The sequence below is a fragment of the Patella vulgata genome, chromosome 3 (assembly GCF_932274485.2).
Source record: "Patella vulgata chromosome 3, xgPatVulg1.2, whole genome shotgun sequence".
NCBI classification, from domain to species: Eukaryota; Metazoa; Mollusca; class Gastropoda; family Patellidae; genus Patella; species Patella vulgata.
This window is the reverse complement of record NC_065881.2, coordinates 45,752,141-45,765,419: the sequence shown is the minus strand read 5'-3', so window position 1 is coordinate 45,765,419 and position 13,279 is coordinate 45,752,141. Positions and strand designations below refer to the sequence as shown.

The following is a 13,279-nucleotide window of genomic DNA, read 5'->3' as shown; positions in this document are numbered from 1 at the left end:
CCTCATGCCCATCTCCAGCAATTTTACCAAAGATACCTTCGATAAAGACTTTATAGATTACTTATTGATAAATTGCCGAATTAGTACATGTATATTATAGGCTTTCATCAAGTTCAAATGAAACATAAATTTGAACTTGTTCTAGAACTCCAGTAACTTATCCATGTCTAATGTGATTTGATCTTATGAGTTGTGACTTTAAAGCCCTAATGCAAAAAACTATGATATTCAAGGTATAAATCTGTGGTTGCAATCCTGTACCTCTGATGCAGGTCTGGAAGTAATGACTTTAGATATACCAGACAAAATGTCAGAGAATATTGAAGTTGTACCCGACAGTTTCAGACTATCAGATGTATGTATTGAATATATTATCAGTCCTTCACATTTATGAAATAATGAAATCATGCAGGAGCCATAAAAGGCTGCTGCCAATTTCATAATGAGAAAAAAGCTCCCATAAAAACTCTTCATAATTATATTGCAAGAGTAATTCTACATTTTATGAATTAAGGAGAACCAAATTGTATTTCTGCTTTAAAGGCTTGTTTAATATTCTATTTACAAATGTATGGAAGATAATGCCTTACATTAGCATTTGACATCAGATTGAAAACGAGGGCGATATGATTGGTAAATATGGTAGCGTTTGAATTAAAATTATGGAAACTGATAGCTTGAACGTATGCTATAAACAAAATCTGAAAGTAGTTTATTAATCTCAATATTTAGGAGAGCGATTAGGTAGTTTGCGAGAGTCTTTAAATTTTAATGACTCCAGCAAAGAAAAGTCGAGGTGCATTGAGAGGAGCATATATTTACAGATAAACAATTTCTGCATCAACCATCAGTTAATGTTGAAATTACTAAAAGATCTTTTTCATTCTTCTCTGCCCTCTTCTCTTATGGAATTGATTGCCTTACAACTTTAGAACCACTGACTCCTTAAATGCATTTAATGCTCAGCTAAAAACTTTCTTGTTTACAGATTTGACTCACATTTTCCTTAGTTCAGTAGAGAGAACTGTTTTCTGTTTTAGTATTATTGCGCTATAAAGATAGAGGATTATTATTATATTATTATTAAACATATAGATGTGACAAAGCTGTGCCAGAAAATTGACAGACACCTAAGAAATTAAGGCCTGAATTTGTACCATGCATTGTCAGTAACAGGTGGCATATTTCCAGGCTTTAGGTTCATGAAATATAAAGTATTTATTAATTTCATTGTTATAATTTCAGTATATCTAATACCAACAGTTTGTCCAATGTCAGCAGTACTCTTAGTGATCGTATGCATGAGTTGGTGCGAGCCTTCTCTAGTAGAACACAAAGAACAAAAGAAAGAGTTGCTCAACCAGCAACACCATCTTCGACATCTAGTTATGATGCCAAATCAGGTAAGATAACTCCTTAATTAAGTCAGTATTTCTGTGAATTTTTCCCCCCAGTTTGCTGAGTCCTGCATAAATTACCAGTATTTGCATATTCCCTGCCTACCTAATCCTGTAGCGGATTTCAAAAACTCAGAACTGGCTCATGTTGTTCTGCAAGTCACAAGGATAGGAAGCGTATCGAAATTCAATTTTACAAGGAGTTTGATGATGGAACAACTTCTTGAGACAAAGTTGTAATGCTACATTACCCAAAGTGATCCTTATAGATTTTGTTATTTTATTGATGGACCTGTCTGCATAGCTCGAAATGTTTGCCTGTCTACTTGTCGTTGACAGGCGATTTTTTCGTCTGACAGGTAGCAAGTAAAACTACCTGTCACTTGCGACAGGTGGACTAAATTTTACTTGATGTTCAGTAAACTGACTTAAGACCACAATACTCACGTCACGTACATTTAATTATTCGTTTCTAAATGCAAGAATTAAGCACGGAAATACCGCGAAAAGTTGCCATTTGCACTGTTTACATTTCGCTCTGTCATAGGCAACAGTTACTCTCACAGTTTGGAAGTAGACAATTTTATAACAATGAATTTCACACCATTTACGCTTGTTTTCATCTGCTTGACACTAGTTTATAGCATTATGAAGTATTATATCTAAATAAATTAAAACGCACCCCCAGGTCATCTAAAATAGTTCTATCGTAGCGACACCACAGTAAATATAGTGGTAGCTGGAATGGAAATGCACACGGCTCGTTGCCTGGTGACGTGTATTTAATCATTTAAAAAGTTTAAAACAATTTCCATAAATAAAGGCTATGAATAATTTATAAGAAAATTTACAAAATCAAATAATTTGATCGGAAAAATATTTCATATATAAATATAATTTGTAGCGTAAATATAGACAAGATATGTGAGAAAGGAATTCCAAGGGGCGTTACTTGTCCTCCGCACGCGGTACATGTAAATATGGTACCATGCACAGGTGTGATTCGTGTTTTGATAATCAATGTATTACGGATATTTTAAAATCTGAATTATACACCTCAACAACGAAGTATTCGATTTAGTACGCAAGTTTGGTACCATGATACTTGGCGGATGATAGAATTGTATGAATCTTCGAGTCGCTGAGCCAAAGCAGATTCACGGACTTTCAAGAACTTATAGGCATTCAGATGTTGAAGAAATAAAAATGTTTCATATTACGATATTTATATGGAGCAATGTACGTCAAGACCTTAACAATTTAAGAGTGTGTGTGTGTACCTACATGTAAGGATATATGTGTCATGTGATTGGTCTTTGATAATTGAGAGTGACAGGTTATTTAAACATTTCGAGGCCTGTGTCTGTGTGTATGGGACTTGTCGGTGTGTGTGTGTGTCTGTGCGTCGCCTACAGGGTGCAATTCTTTATGGATTGTCTTGAAACTTTACATACTTATTCCTTATATCCTAAGGATGATCCCTATTGTTTTTGGTGCATGCCTGATCCCCAGGGGCAGAGCTAGGCCAATTTCTTGTATTTGTTTGTTTGTCGTCTACAGGCCGCATTTCTTAAAGTATCATCTTGAAACTTTGCATACTTATTCTTGTACCCTAAGGAACATCCCTGTCGTTTGGAGTGCATACCCAACTCCAAGCCACGCTCATTTTCTTTTTGGGTGTCGGTGTGTCACCTACAGGCCACAATGCTTAAGTGATCATCTTGAAACTTTACATACTTATTCCTTATACCCTAAGGATGATCCCTATTGTTTTTGGTGCATGCCCGATCCCCAGGGGCAGAGCCAGGCCAATTTCTTGTATTTGTTTGTTTGTCGTCTACAGGCCGCATTTCTTAATGTATCATCTTGAAACATTGCATACTTATTCTTTGTACCCTAAGGAACATCCCTATCGTTTGGGGGGCAGAGCCACACCCATTTTCTTTTTGTGTGTCTCCTACAGGCCACAATTCTTAATCGATCATCTTAAAAAAAATTCATATGAATTACTTATACCCTAAGGATGATCCCTATTGTTTTTGATGCATGCCAGACCCTCAGTGGCAGAGCCACGCCCATTTCTTGTAATTATTTGTTTGTCATCTACAGACTGCATTTCTTAACGTATCACCTTGAAACTTTGCATTCTTATTCCTTCTATCCTAAGGAACATCCCTATTGTTTGTGGTGAATGCCCAACCCTCAGGGGCATAGCCACGCCCATTTTTTTTTGGTGCCTGTATGTCACTTACAGCCCGCAATGCTTAATCGATCGTCTTGAAAACTTTTTTATACTTATTCCTTATACCACTCCCAATGTTTGTGTGTCGCCTACAGAGCCACACCCATGTTTTCTTTGTGTCTCTGTGAGTTGCTTACAGGCCACGATTCTTAATGGATTGTCTTTGAACTTGGGATATGTATTCCTTATAGCCTAAGGACGACAACTGCGTGTCCCGACCCCAAGGCGCAGACCCACAACCAATTGTTTACAGGCCGGAATTTTGAATGGATCAACTTGGTACTTGGCATATGTATTCCTTATAGCCTAAGGGCATCAACCATTGATTTTGGTACGCGCAATCGAATTATGTAAATAAAATTAAACCATGTTAGTCCCGAAATGACATAGTTTGTGTCGAGTGGACGTTAAACCCCATTTCTCTCTCTCTCTCTCTCTCATTGATTTTGGTGAATTCCCCGGCCCCAGGAGCAGAGCCACGCCCAATTTTTGCTATTAGCGCCCAAAGGCCACAATTCTGAATGGATTATCTTGGAACTTGGTATACTTATTCCTTATACCCTAAGGACGTTGACTATTGATGTTGTCATTTTAATAACAGGGTGGTACCTATTTATATTATTCCATATCCAACCCCAGGGGCAGAGCCACACCCATTTTTTGTATTTATCGTCTACAGGCTGCAATTCTTAATGGATCATCTTGGAACTTTGCATTTTTATTCCTTACACCGTAAAGACAGCAACTATTTATTTTGGTGCTTGCCCTGACCTCCTGGGGCAGTGTCACACCCACTTTTTTGTTAATATTTTGTCTGTTAATTTGGCAAAACAAACCCAACGCCTAGCCTTCTTTGCCTCTTGTCATATTACAGTCATTTCATATTTCATTCCCTTTATTTTAAAAAGTACCATATCAATCAAAGCTGGAATGTGGATGTATATTGCAGTGTTAGCAATGCTCTCGTTGTGTTTATCGTATACTGGCTGCAATTCTGAATGGATTATCTTCAAACCAGGCATATGTATTCCTTATAGCCTAAGGGCGTCAACTATTGATTTTGGTGCATGTCCCGACCCCAGGGGCAAAACCATGCCCATTTTTTGGTGTTTAGCACCTGAAGGGCACAATTCTGGATGGGTTATCTTGGAACTTGGTATACTTATTCCTTATACCATAAGGACGGCAACTATTGATTTTGGTACATGACCCCCACCCACCTACCTACCTACCTTTCGGCGGTGCCACATCTACTTTTTGTTAATGTTTTGTCTGTAAATAATCTACAGGTCGCAATTATTAAAATATTTGGATCCAATTCTGTTGATCCTTCATAGGGTTGTACCTATTCATATTGGTCCATGTCCAATCCCAGGGACAGAGCCACACCAAATTTTTGTGTTTTTGTTTACAGGCTGGAATTCTGAATTGTTCATCTTGGAACTTGGCATATTTATTCCTTATACTGTACGAATAGCAACTATTTATTTTGGGGCATGTTCTGACCCCCCAGGGGTGGTGTCACACCCATTTTTTTTTTATTAATATTTAGTCTGTAAATTTGGCAAAACAAACCCAATGCCTAGCCTTCTTTGAATCTTGTCATATTATAGTCATTGCAGCCATTTCATATTTCATGCTATTTATTTTAAAAAGTACCATATCAATCAAAGCAGGAATGTGCACGTATATTACAGCGGTAGCGATGCTCTTGTTAATAATTAAAAATAGTTCTAAAAGAAGGAATAAATGCATTCTTTTCAACAATTTAAGGTTTATCACCAATTTATTTCTTGTTGAAAATATTTACAATAAGTGAAAATAGTGAAAACCTATTTTACAGTTTTCAAGATTAAAATGCATGTGTAATAATACTAGGAATTATTTAACACTTTATTTTGACATTAAAATTTAAGAAAACAAGTAATATCAGAATTGTAAACAAAAGGGTAGGCAACATATAAATATATTTGTAAGGTTATGATAATCTCTACAGTCTTATTTTAGGTGGTATGATAGTTTCTGGACCTATAGGGATAGCATCCTCTCACTAATTCATATTATTATTGATTTTTTTACTGCTCTAAATTCAGTGTGTAACTTTCTGCTGAAGACAGCACGATTCCAGATAAAGCTGTGCCATTTCCACTTCCCTGTTGAATTTTAAATAACATGATATTGCCATGAATGCCACATAAAATGACCTGTCAATACATAAAAATTTGTCCGTTTATAATTAGTAGTGATTACTGAAGTGGTGAGAGTGTATAGTAACAAACTGATATCTGATTAATTAAGGGCCATAACCTAGCAAGGCTAGTGTTTCCGCTGTGTCATGTCTTGTGGCCAATAAAGTACGATCAATAATTTTCGATGATTCTGGCGATCAATGCCAAGGCTGGCTAGATAACATGGTGGTATGTTGATAGTATTTTTCAATTATTTCTTTTCTTTGTTTTCTTACAACGATTTCTGCCTTCCATTGAATTTCTTTTATGCTGATTTATGGATATTTTGATGGCCAATGAATAGGTTAAGAATGTCAGTGCTATTATTCCATATATTAAAAGAATTTAATGGACTTGAAGTAATAGATTATCTTGTTAGATGTGATTACAATACTTTGAATCATTCAGCTATTTTATTGTTTTCCTTATTTTATACAAAGATAACACCATCAATAACTAGATATGTTCTCTACATAACATTTAGACTCTTATATATAGAAGGAAAACCAATTCTCGGTGTCCCTGCTTGAATATTAAGAACCATTCATGACCTTGTTTTCATTTTGAATTAATGAAGGTATGTGAGAACGTTGAGATTTACACAAATTTTAATATCCTTTACATGTTCACATAAAAATGATATGTTAGTGTACACATATTTCTATTAATTAGCATATACAGGGTTATTTCCTTCTTTTTATAAAAATTCTTATATCCCTATCTAGCTATGATATACAATTAATCTAAATGTTAATCACATTTTTATCTGTCATTGACAACCACAAGTAATTTGTTTTTACACTTACATTAATGTTTTGATTCAGTGGTTCTATTTATTTAATTGCAATACAGATGTTCAGTTTTTATTAGGATATAACTAGCAAAGGCTTAATATGTGAGAGCAAAGAGCTAATAGGCCTAGATGAATGTGTACGAGAAGGTTTTTTTATCTTTATAGAAATATGTTGGGTTTTTTCATATTATTATGATTGTCTATCAGATGATAGATAGCCCACACATGCATTATCATGTAGTACACACAGTTACAAAGTGATTAGTATGTAGATGATAATAATCCAAAAAGCATTAGTTAATTGTCTGCTTTTTACTGATATGCGCAGGTGTGTACGAATTAGGTATCTTCATGTTTCAGTAGAAAATGAACCAGTGATGAGATTGTATATCTGGGAGTGTCACATGCATATGGCCAAAGTAGAAGGCTGTAATATTTGCAATAATCTGTTTTGTCTGCTTCGAGCCTTGCCTTTCAAGTGAAAAACTGAAAATTGGTGCTCTTAAGATTATCTAGCTATTGAGATAAAACATTTTTTTTTTAGCTTTTTGATAATCAAGGTAAGGCGACAAAGCCAAGTTGTAGTTTTAAAATTATTTTTTTTTGTCCACACTATAGCTAATGTACAGATAGTCAAATTCTCCTTGTGAACACACTAATGTATAGACAGTCTAATTCTCCTTGAGAATACGTAAACAGTGATATTTTTGACTAACATTCTTGGAACTCCTGCAGTCAAGTTTGCATCTCTTGCATGCTCTTCCATAATGTTTCAAGTTTGCATCTCTTGCATGCTCTGCCATATAATGTGTCCACGGGCAAACTTCAGATATTCATTTTATCTGAAGACTAGACAAATATCATTATAATCTCAGTGAGTTCAACTCATTACAGGTCAGAATGGGGCTAGAAAAATTTTGAATGTCTCTTCAGCCCACACTGGTATTTAAACTCGGGATAATCTGGTAACAGCATTCAGATCTGTCAGAACTAGTTTAAATTTTCTAACTGTATTTTTATGGCGGATGTTTCTGTTACTAAACCTTCACCTTGCCATCCCTTGGCTGATCACTTCTGGAACCCGCCCAGTGGGGATTCGAAATAAACTTAAACTTGTTACAGGGAAAAACACTTCTTTTGCTGCATTTTGATTAAACAATCATATCGTTAATCATACATTATGCAAGAGCTAAATCTGTCTATTGCAGGTCTTTCTTTAGGCCTGAAATGTTACCTGAATTATTAATTAGACATTAATTAACCTATCCAGACCATAATCAACTCTAGATGCCATCGCTAGCCTGCGATCTTTAGTGGATTATGAGCCGATTTACTGCATAACTTTCCTTCACGATTTAATGATTAAATGGATAATCAAGACTATCCTGTTTATTGTACTGACTTTAGTAGTGATAATCGAGGCTAGACGGAAATTTCAGTCGCTTAATTCTCGGTTCATAGTGGATCAATTTGAATGAAATTTTCAGCAAATTGCCGTTACATTATCTAGTTTTTAACTATTATAGTGAGAACTGCCAACTCGTTATCAAATCTCCCATAATGTATCTTTAATATTCCAATCTCACACATGTATTCATAGATTTGTTTGAATATGTAGTGTCTATCAGTTCTAGGATAGAGCAAATTGAAAACTTTGAATGTTATACTGGCTATACTCAGTTAATCTGTTAGAACTCGACTTTTTACTAGTCTACTAGGATATGTTTAGAGGAAAAGTTTGTGTCGCAACTGCACACCTTATTGTTCTTAGATTTTCTTTGAGCTTTGTGATTTACCTGCAGATATTCCTGTGGGGATAAATTACATTTAATTTTAAATCACAGTTCTACCCTGCTACCCTTGGCTATTAATTCCAGGTTACTTAAAAAATCACTGAGGATAACGAAATTTGAACATTTTTTTTTTGCTACAGAGGGCATTCTCGACCACATACAGTAGGGATGGGCGGTATCTGCTATTTTCAATATTGCGATATTTCAGTATTCATATTGCCATATAACTATATATATATATATTATGGCGATATGCAACATGCTGTTTATTTGTGAAATAATTGTGATATAGACCATAATTATGACCTGTGTATCGCCTTACAAATGTAAACAGGGTTACAGGGGGTCACTTTAGTCCCTACATGTGATATTTCGTCTGCACATAAGAAAGAAGTATTACCCAGAATAGTAAATAACAATATTTCAATCTAAGAATCAAACTAACGTATTGTCGCTGGGATCTAGACCCATTTCTAGAACTTTATTTTGTTCAGTTTAAGGAGTCATTGCATATTCTGAACAACAATTAAAGCTTTACCGGTTATTTGCCAGCAAATTATTAGTTTTCGTGTCAACACTCTATGGCTTCGAATAGCAAGGCCTTTGTCATCTAACACATATTTCTTAGAAAAGATTAAATTGCAGGTTGTAATTTTAAGCTTGAAGGATTTAGTGCTTTTCTTTCTAATTATATTTTGGGAATATAACTTATGAAAAGCAGTAATAATTTCAGCTTTAATGATACTGTACTGAACGTGGTAAGTATAAGGGGAATTAACTCTCATTATTATACATGGGTGCAGATCCCGGTGGGGACATCGGGACGCGCCCCCACCAATATTTTTAGTGGTGGGGACATGATATACTGTGTCCCCACCACTTATTTCCGAGCTTTTATTAACATTTCAGAAAATGTAGAGTTGGTCCCAGGCAGTTGAGGTCAGGGTCCTTGAAGTTGTACAGCTGCACCCAGTGAACGATTTTTATTTAACAGGGAATAAGTGATAATTCATATTATAACAGTAAATAATTGAAATATTCCATAGGGATTATAATGATATGTATATCATGTAGGTGTGCATATCTGATACACTGGGTATTAAAGGGTTAAGGAATAACAGATCTTGTTTTTATCTGGTATACTGGATGATAAATCTGGTATACTGGATGATAAATCACGCAAATTATAAAATTCCAAACACATAATTTCTAACATAACATAACCACTGTCACATTCAAAATAGATAATATAATACAACTGGTACTATGTGAATCATTAAAATAGCTATGGGAACAATATACACAGCTAGATTTAACTTTAAAATAAGCGAAAAGTTATTATTTCAATGTGGTCGCCATTTTTGAATTTTAACGTAGGAAAATTCGCCTTTGCCATCGTATTTTTAATCACCAATGAATAATACAGTAAAATGTTACATTTATTTCAATTGGGATTGAATATTGATATGTTTAGCTGTGTGTGTTGCTTGTTTTAGTTTATATAAATTAAAAGATTTGTAGGCCTGTACATTTTTGTGTATCCAATTGAATACACATTTTGCTCAAAGACTTTACGTAGTCTTCGAACACTACCGGAAATGGAGGCGGAGCTGGAATCTCAGTAGTGTAAATATTTTTAGTTCTTGTAATTGTGAACAGCGGCTTGAAGATTTGTCGTTAGATTAGATTTCGTATCATTTGCTGCCTCAGGGATTAGAATTGTTTGCCAGAAAATGATGCTGAAAATACCCACAGAGAGCGTTTTAGAGCGTCTAGTTTTCAAAAAATTTCGGGGGACGACCCAGGAAACAAACTCATTACCAATAGTCGCCCGCGCATGGACTGTCCCCACCACTAATTTTTGGCGATCTGCGCCCCTGTTATTATAACACCGCAATATTTTTCGAAAGCAATATTAGTGACAATGATGCTGCTACTTTTTTACGTAACAATCTATTTGTTACTACAGTTTTAATACCGATTATAGCCAAAATATCGAAACATCGCCCATCCCTACTGAACTGTACACATATTGAGCAAACTACACACTAGCATAGTGCCATATTAAATTACTTTTTTTTACTGTTGACATTTAATCCAAATTTATCATCCTTTCATGACATTGAAGAGACAAATGATAACAAGGCAGATAACTCTTTTTGGCTTATATTCTCCAGATACAATGTTCATTTAAGATGAATTGGATACAAGATGTTTATCATTTCATACCTATTTATGGATTCTTTAGATTTATTTCATTCATTTATTAATAAATACAGGTAACGGCAAGTATAATTCATGTTTTGATGTGTTTTGTGAAATCAGGAAAGGTCTTCTACTAGTGATGATTTACTGTTAGTACAACCTTGAGCCAGACTAGGATCCTATGGCGAGAGGGCCTTTTCATTTTATGCACCGTTGCTTTGGAACAAATTTCCTTATTTTATTCAGAAATCACCTTCTATCATTACTTGAAAACTCATTTATTCAAACAGGCTTTTTACTGATTTTACACATTTGACTGTTTTATGTGTAGTTAAATTTTTTTATATCATTTTTACATTGTCTTTCGCTTTTTACTGTATTTTTTTTTTTTTTTTATCATAAATTGTATTTTTACTTTGTTATTGTTCAGCGCACCTGAACACTTCGGTGAAAGATGTGCTATATAAATGTATTAAATAATAATAATATGTAGGCTAAACTTTCATATGATTTATCTGCTTTTATTAGCTACATTTATGTATCAGTACCGTATAGCTTTTTTTATACGCCCACATTAACATTTTCTTGTAAACGTATATTGTCGTCGCCCTTATCTGTCCGTCCACAATTTATTTGTGAACACTCTAGCCTATAGGTCACAATTCTTATGCGATTTTGACGAAACTTGAAATATAGTTTTATCTCCCAAAGATCTTGGTTCCCTTCGCTATTGGAATGTATCGGATGAAAACTTCATGTAGGAAAAATCATGTTTTTAGCATATGGACACTCTAGGGTTCACAATTTTTATCCGATTTAGATGGAATTTGAAGTGTATAACCCAAAGATCTCGGTTCCTTTCGATATTTGCGCATATCTGACTGCAACTTCCTGGATTATGTCCCATGATTGTGTGAAAAATCACAGTTTTAACTTGTGGTCGTCAACTATAAGGCCTTTGAGAAGTTTTCTGTGATCTGCCCCGACTGGTAGAGTTTAGTTTAAAATTGAGTAATTTCCATGTTGAATTCCGAAGTTGGGTCTTCATCTAAGGGTATGTAAAAGGTAGTCTTGGATCGATGCCTTTCTGCTTCTAGGATTTTTTTCTAGCAAAACAGGCAAATCTTATAATTGCCCTAGCAATTACACCTGCCACAGTAAAAATGTTATCTACCTACTTACTTGCAACCTATTCCACAAACAATACGTTGGTGAAACAAAAAGATTGTTTCGAGTTAGACTGAAAGAACTCTTTGCTGACATTACCCACAAAAGAGACACTCCAGTTGCCTCTCACTTCCACTTACCGAGCCACTTGAGTCGAAACCTCGACTATCAAATAATTAAACAATTGGGTACCATCCCTGACCTCCCCAAATCTACCACCAATAGATGCACCGTAGAACTTCATTGGGTCATTAAATTAAGAACTTTTCAACCATACTGCATCAATAACAAAATGTGAACTTGGGCACCCCCAACATTTTTTCTTTGTTTACAACCCCTCCACTGAATGTTCCAACATTGGATTATTTTAGCTTCCTAACCCTCTCACAGGGGTTACACCAGCCCCCAATCTTTAATATGCTCCTGTACATATATGTCACTCAATCATTACGTCACAATGACCTACTTGACGTCATAGCAACCATCCTTGAAACAATAATGGACGCTTGTCAGAAATGCGGAAAAATCCTTTCAAAACAGTGTTACCTACTGCGACATGTCACAGAAAGACATCAACCTACATTCCAAGGGTGTAAGGACTGTGGAAAACAATTCTGCAGAAAAGAATACCTTAAGAAACACCGTTGCAAAGCCACCAAACCAACGGAGGAAGTGGATAAATCACCAATGGTAATAAATTAATTATAGATGATACCATTGGAGATTTAGACCAATCCACCCAGGCCATCACCTGCTCGGCTGTCACCGTTGCAGCCACGGAGGCTTCACCAATTCTTAACAACACTCCTAATGAAGCCTCACCTAGCACGAGCCAGAGCCACGCCAACATCCAGGATGCACCTTTCCCATCCCTCCGTAATTGGGATCACAAGACTTCCCCAAGCCTCGTCGAAGCTGAGACTTGAAGTACTTTACGCACAAGCAGAAGTGACATCTGGAACAACAGAGACCCGCTCACAGATCTCCTCTTCCAAGTCCTAATCGAGCCTACCCTAGTAGATGCGATCCAAGAGGACCCCTCGCTCACATTCCAGCTATCAGATACAGATTAGGCTGACCTTAAAAATATCTTTGTTTCGCCTAACGCGACCGACTAACTAAAACCACCCCCGACTTAAATTATTTTATTGTACTTTTCCACGATCTTTTTATTTTATTTTGTGTGTCAACCTGAAATATATCATGAGAGTTATTTCCCTTTACTATGGCTATGGTTTGATTCATTATTGAAACTGGTTGATCAAGACGAAAGCGTCATAGGTGTCGCTTCTCAACAAAATGGTTGCAGACGAATACACGTCCATTCCCACGAAATGATTCTGCCTCTATGTCTGTGGTGCGTAGTTTTAAACATGACGACGATATTTTCAATATCCGTTTTCGAGAAAAATGAAGGCACAACCCGCACTATCGTTAAAAACGTGTTGAAGGAG

At 35.7% G+C, this 13,279-nt stretch overlaps 1 protein-coding gene across 3 annotated transcripts in view; it reads left to right on the top strand.

Annotated features, from left to right (window-relative positions):
* Nucleotides 1-13,279, top strand: part of LOC126814580 (cyclic nucleotide-gated cation channel beta-3) — a 163,414-nt gene that overhangs the window by 118,989 nt on the left and 31,146 nt on the right. For all 3 annotated transcript variants that reach the window (XM_056099643.1, XM_050539823.2, XM_050539824.2), the window contains one exon: nucleotides 1,246-1,403. In XM_056099643.1, the coding sequence (XP_055955618.1) occupies nucleotides 1,246-1,403 (158 nt within the window). The remainder of the gene's footprint in view (nucleotides 1-1,245; nucleotides 1,404-13,279) is intronic.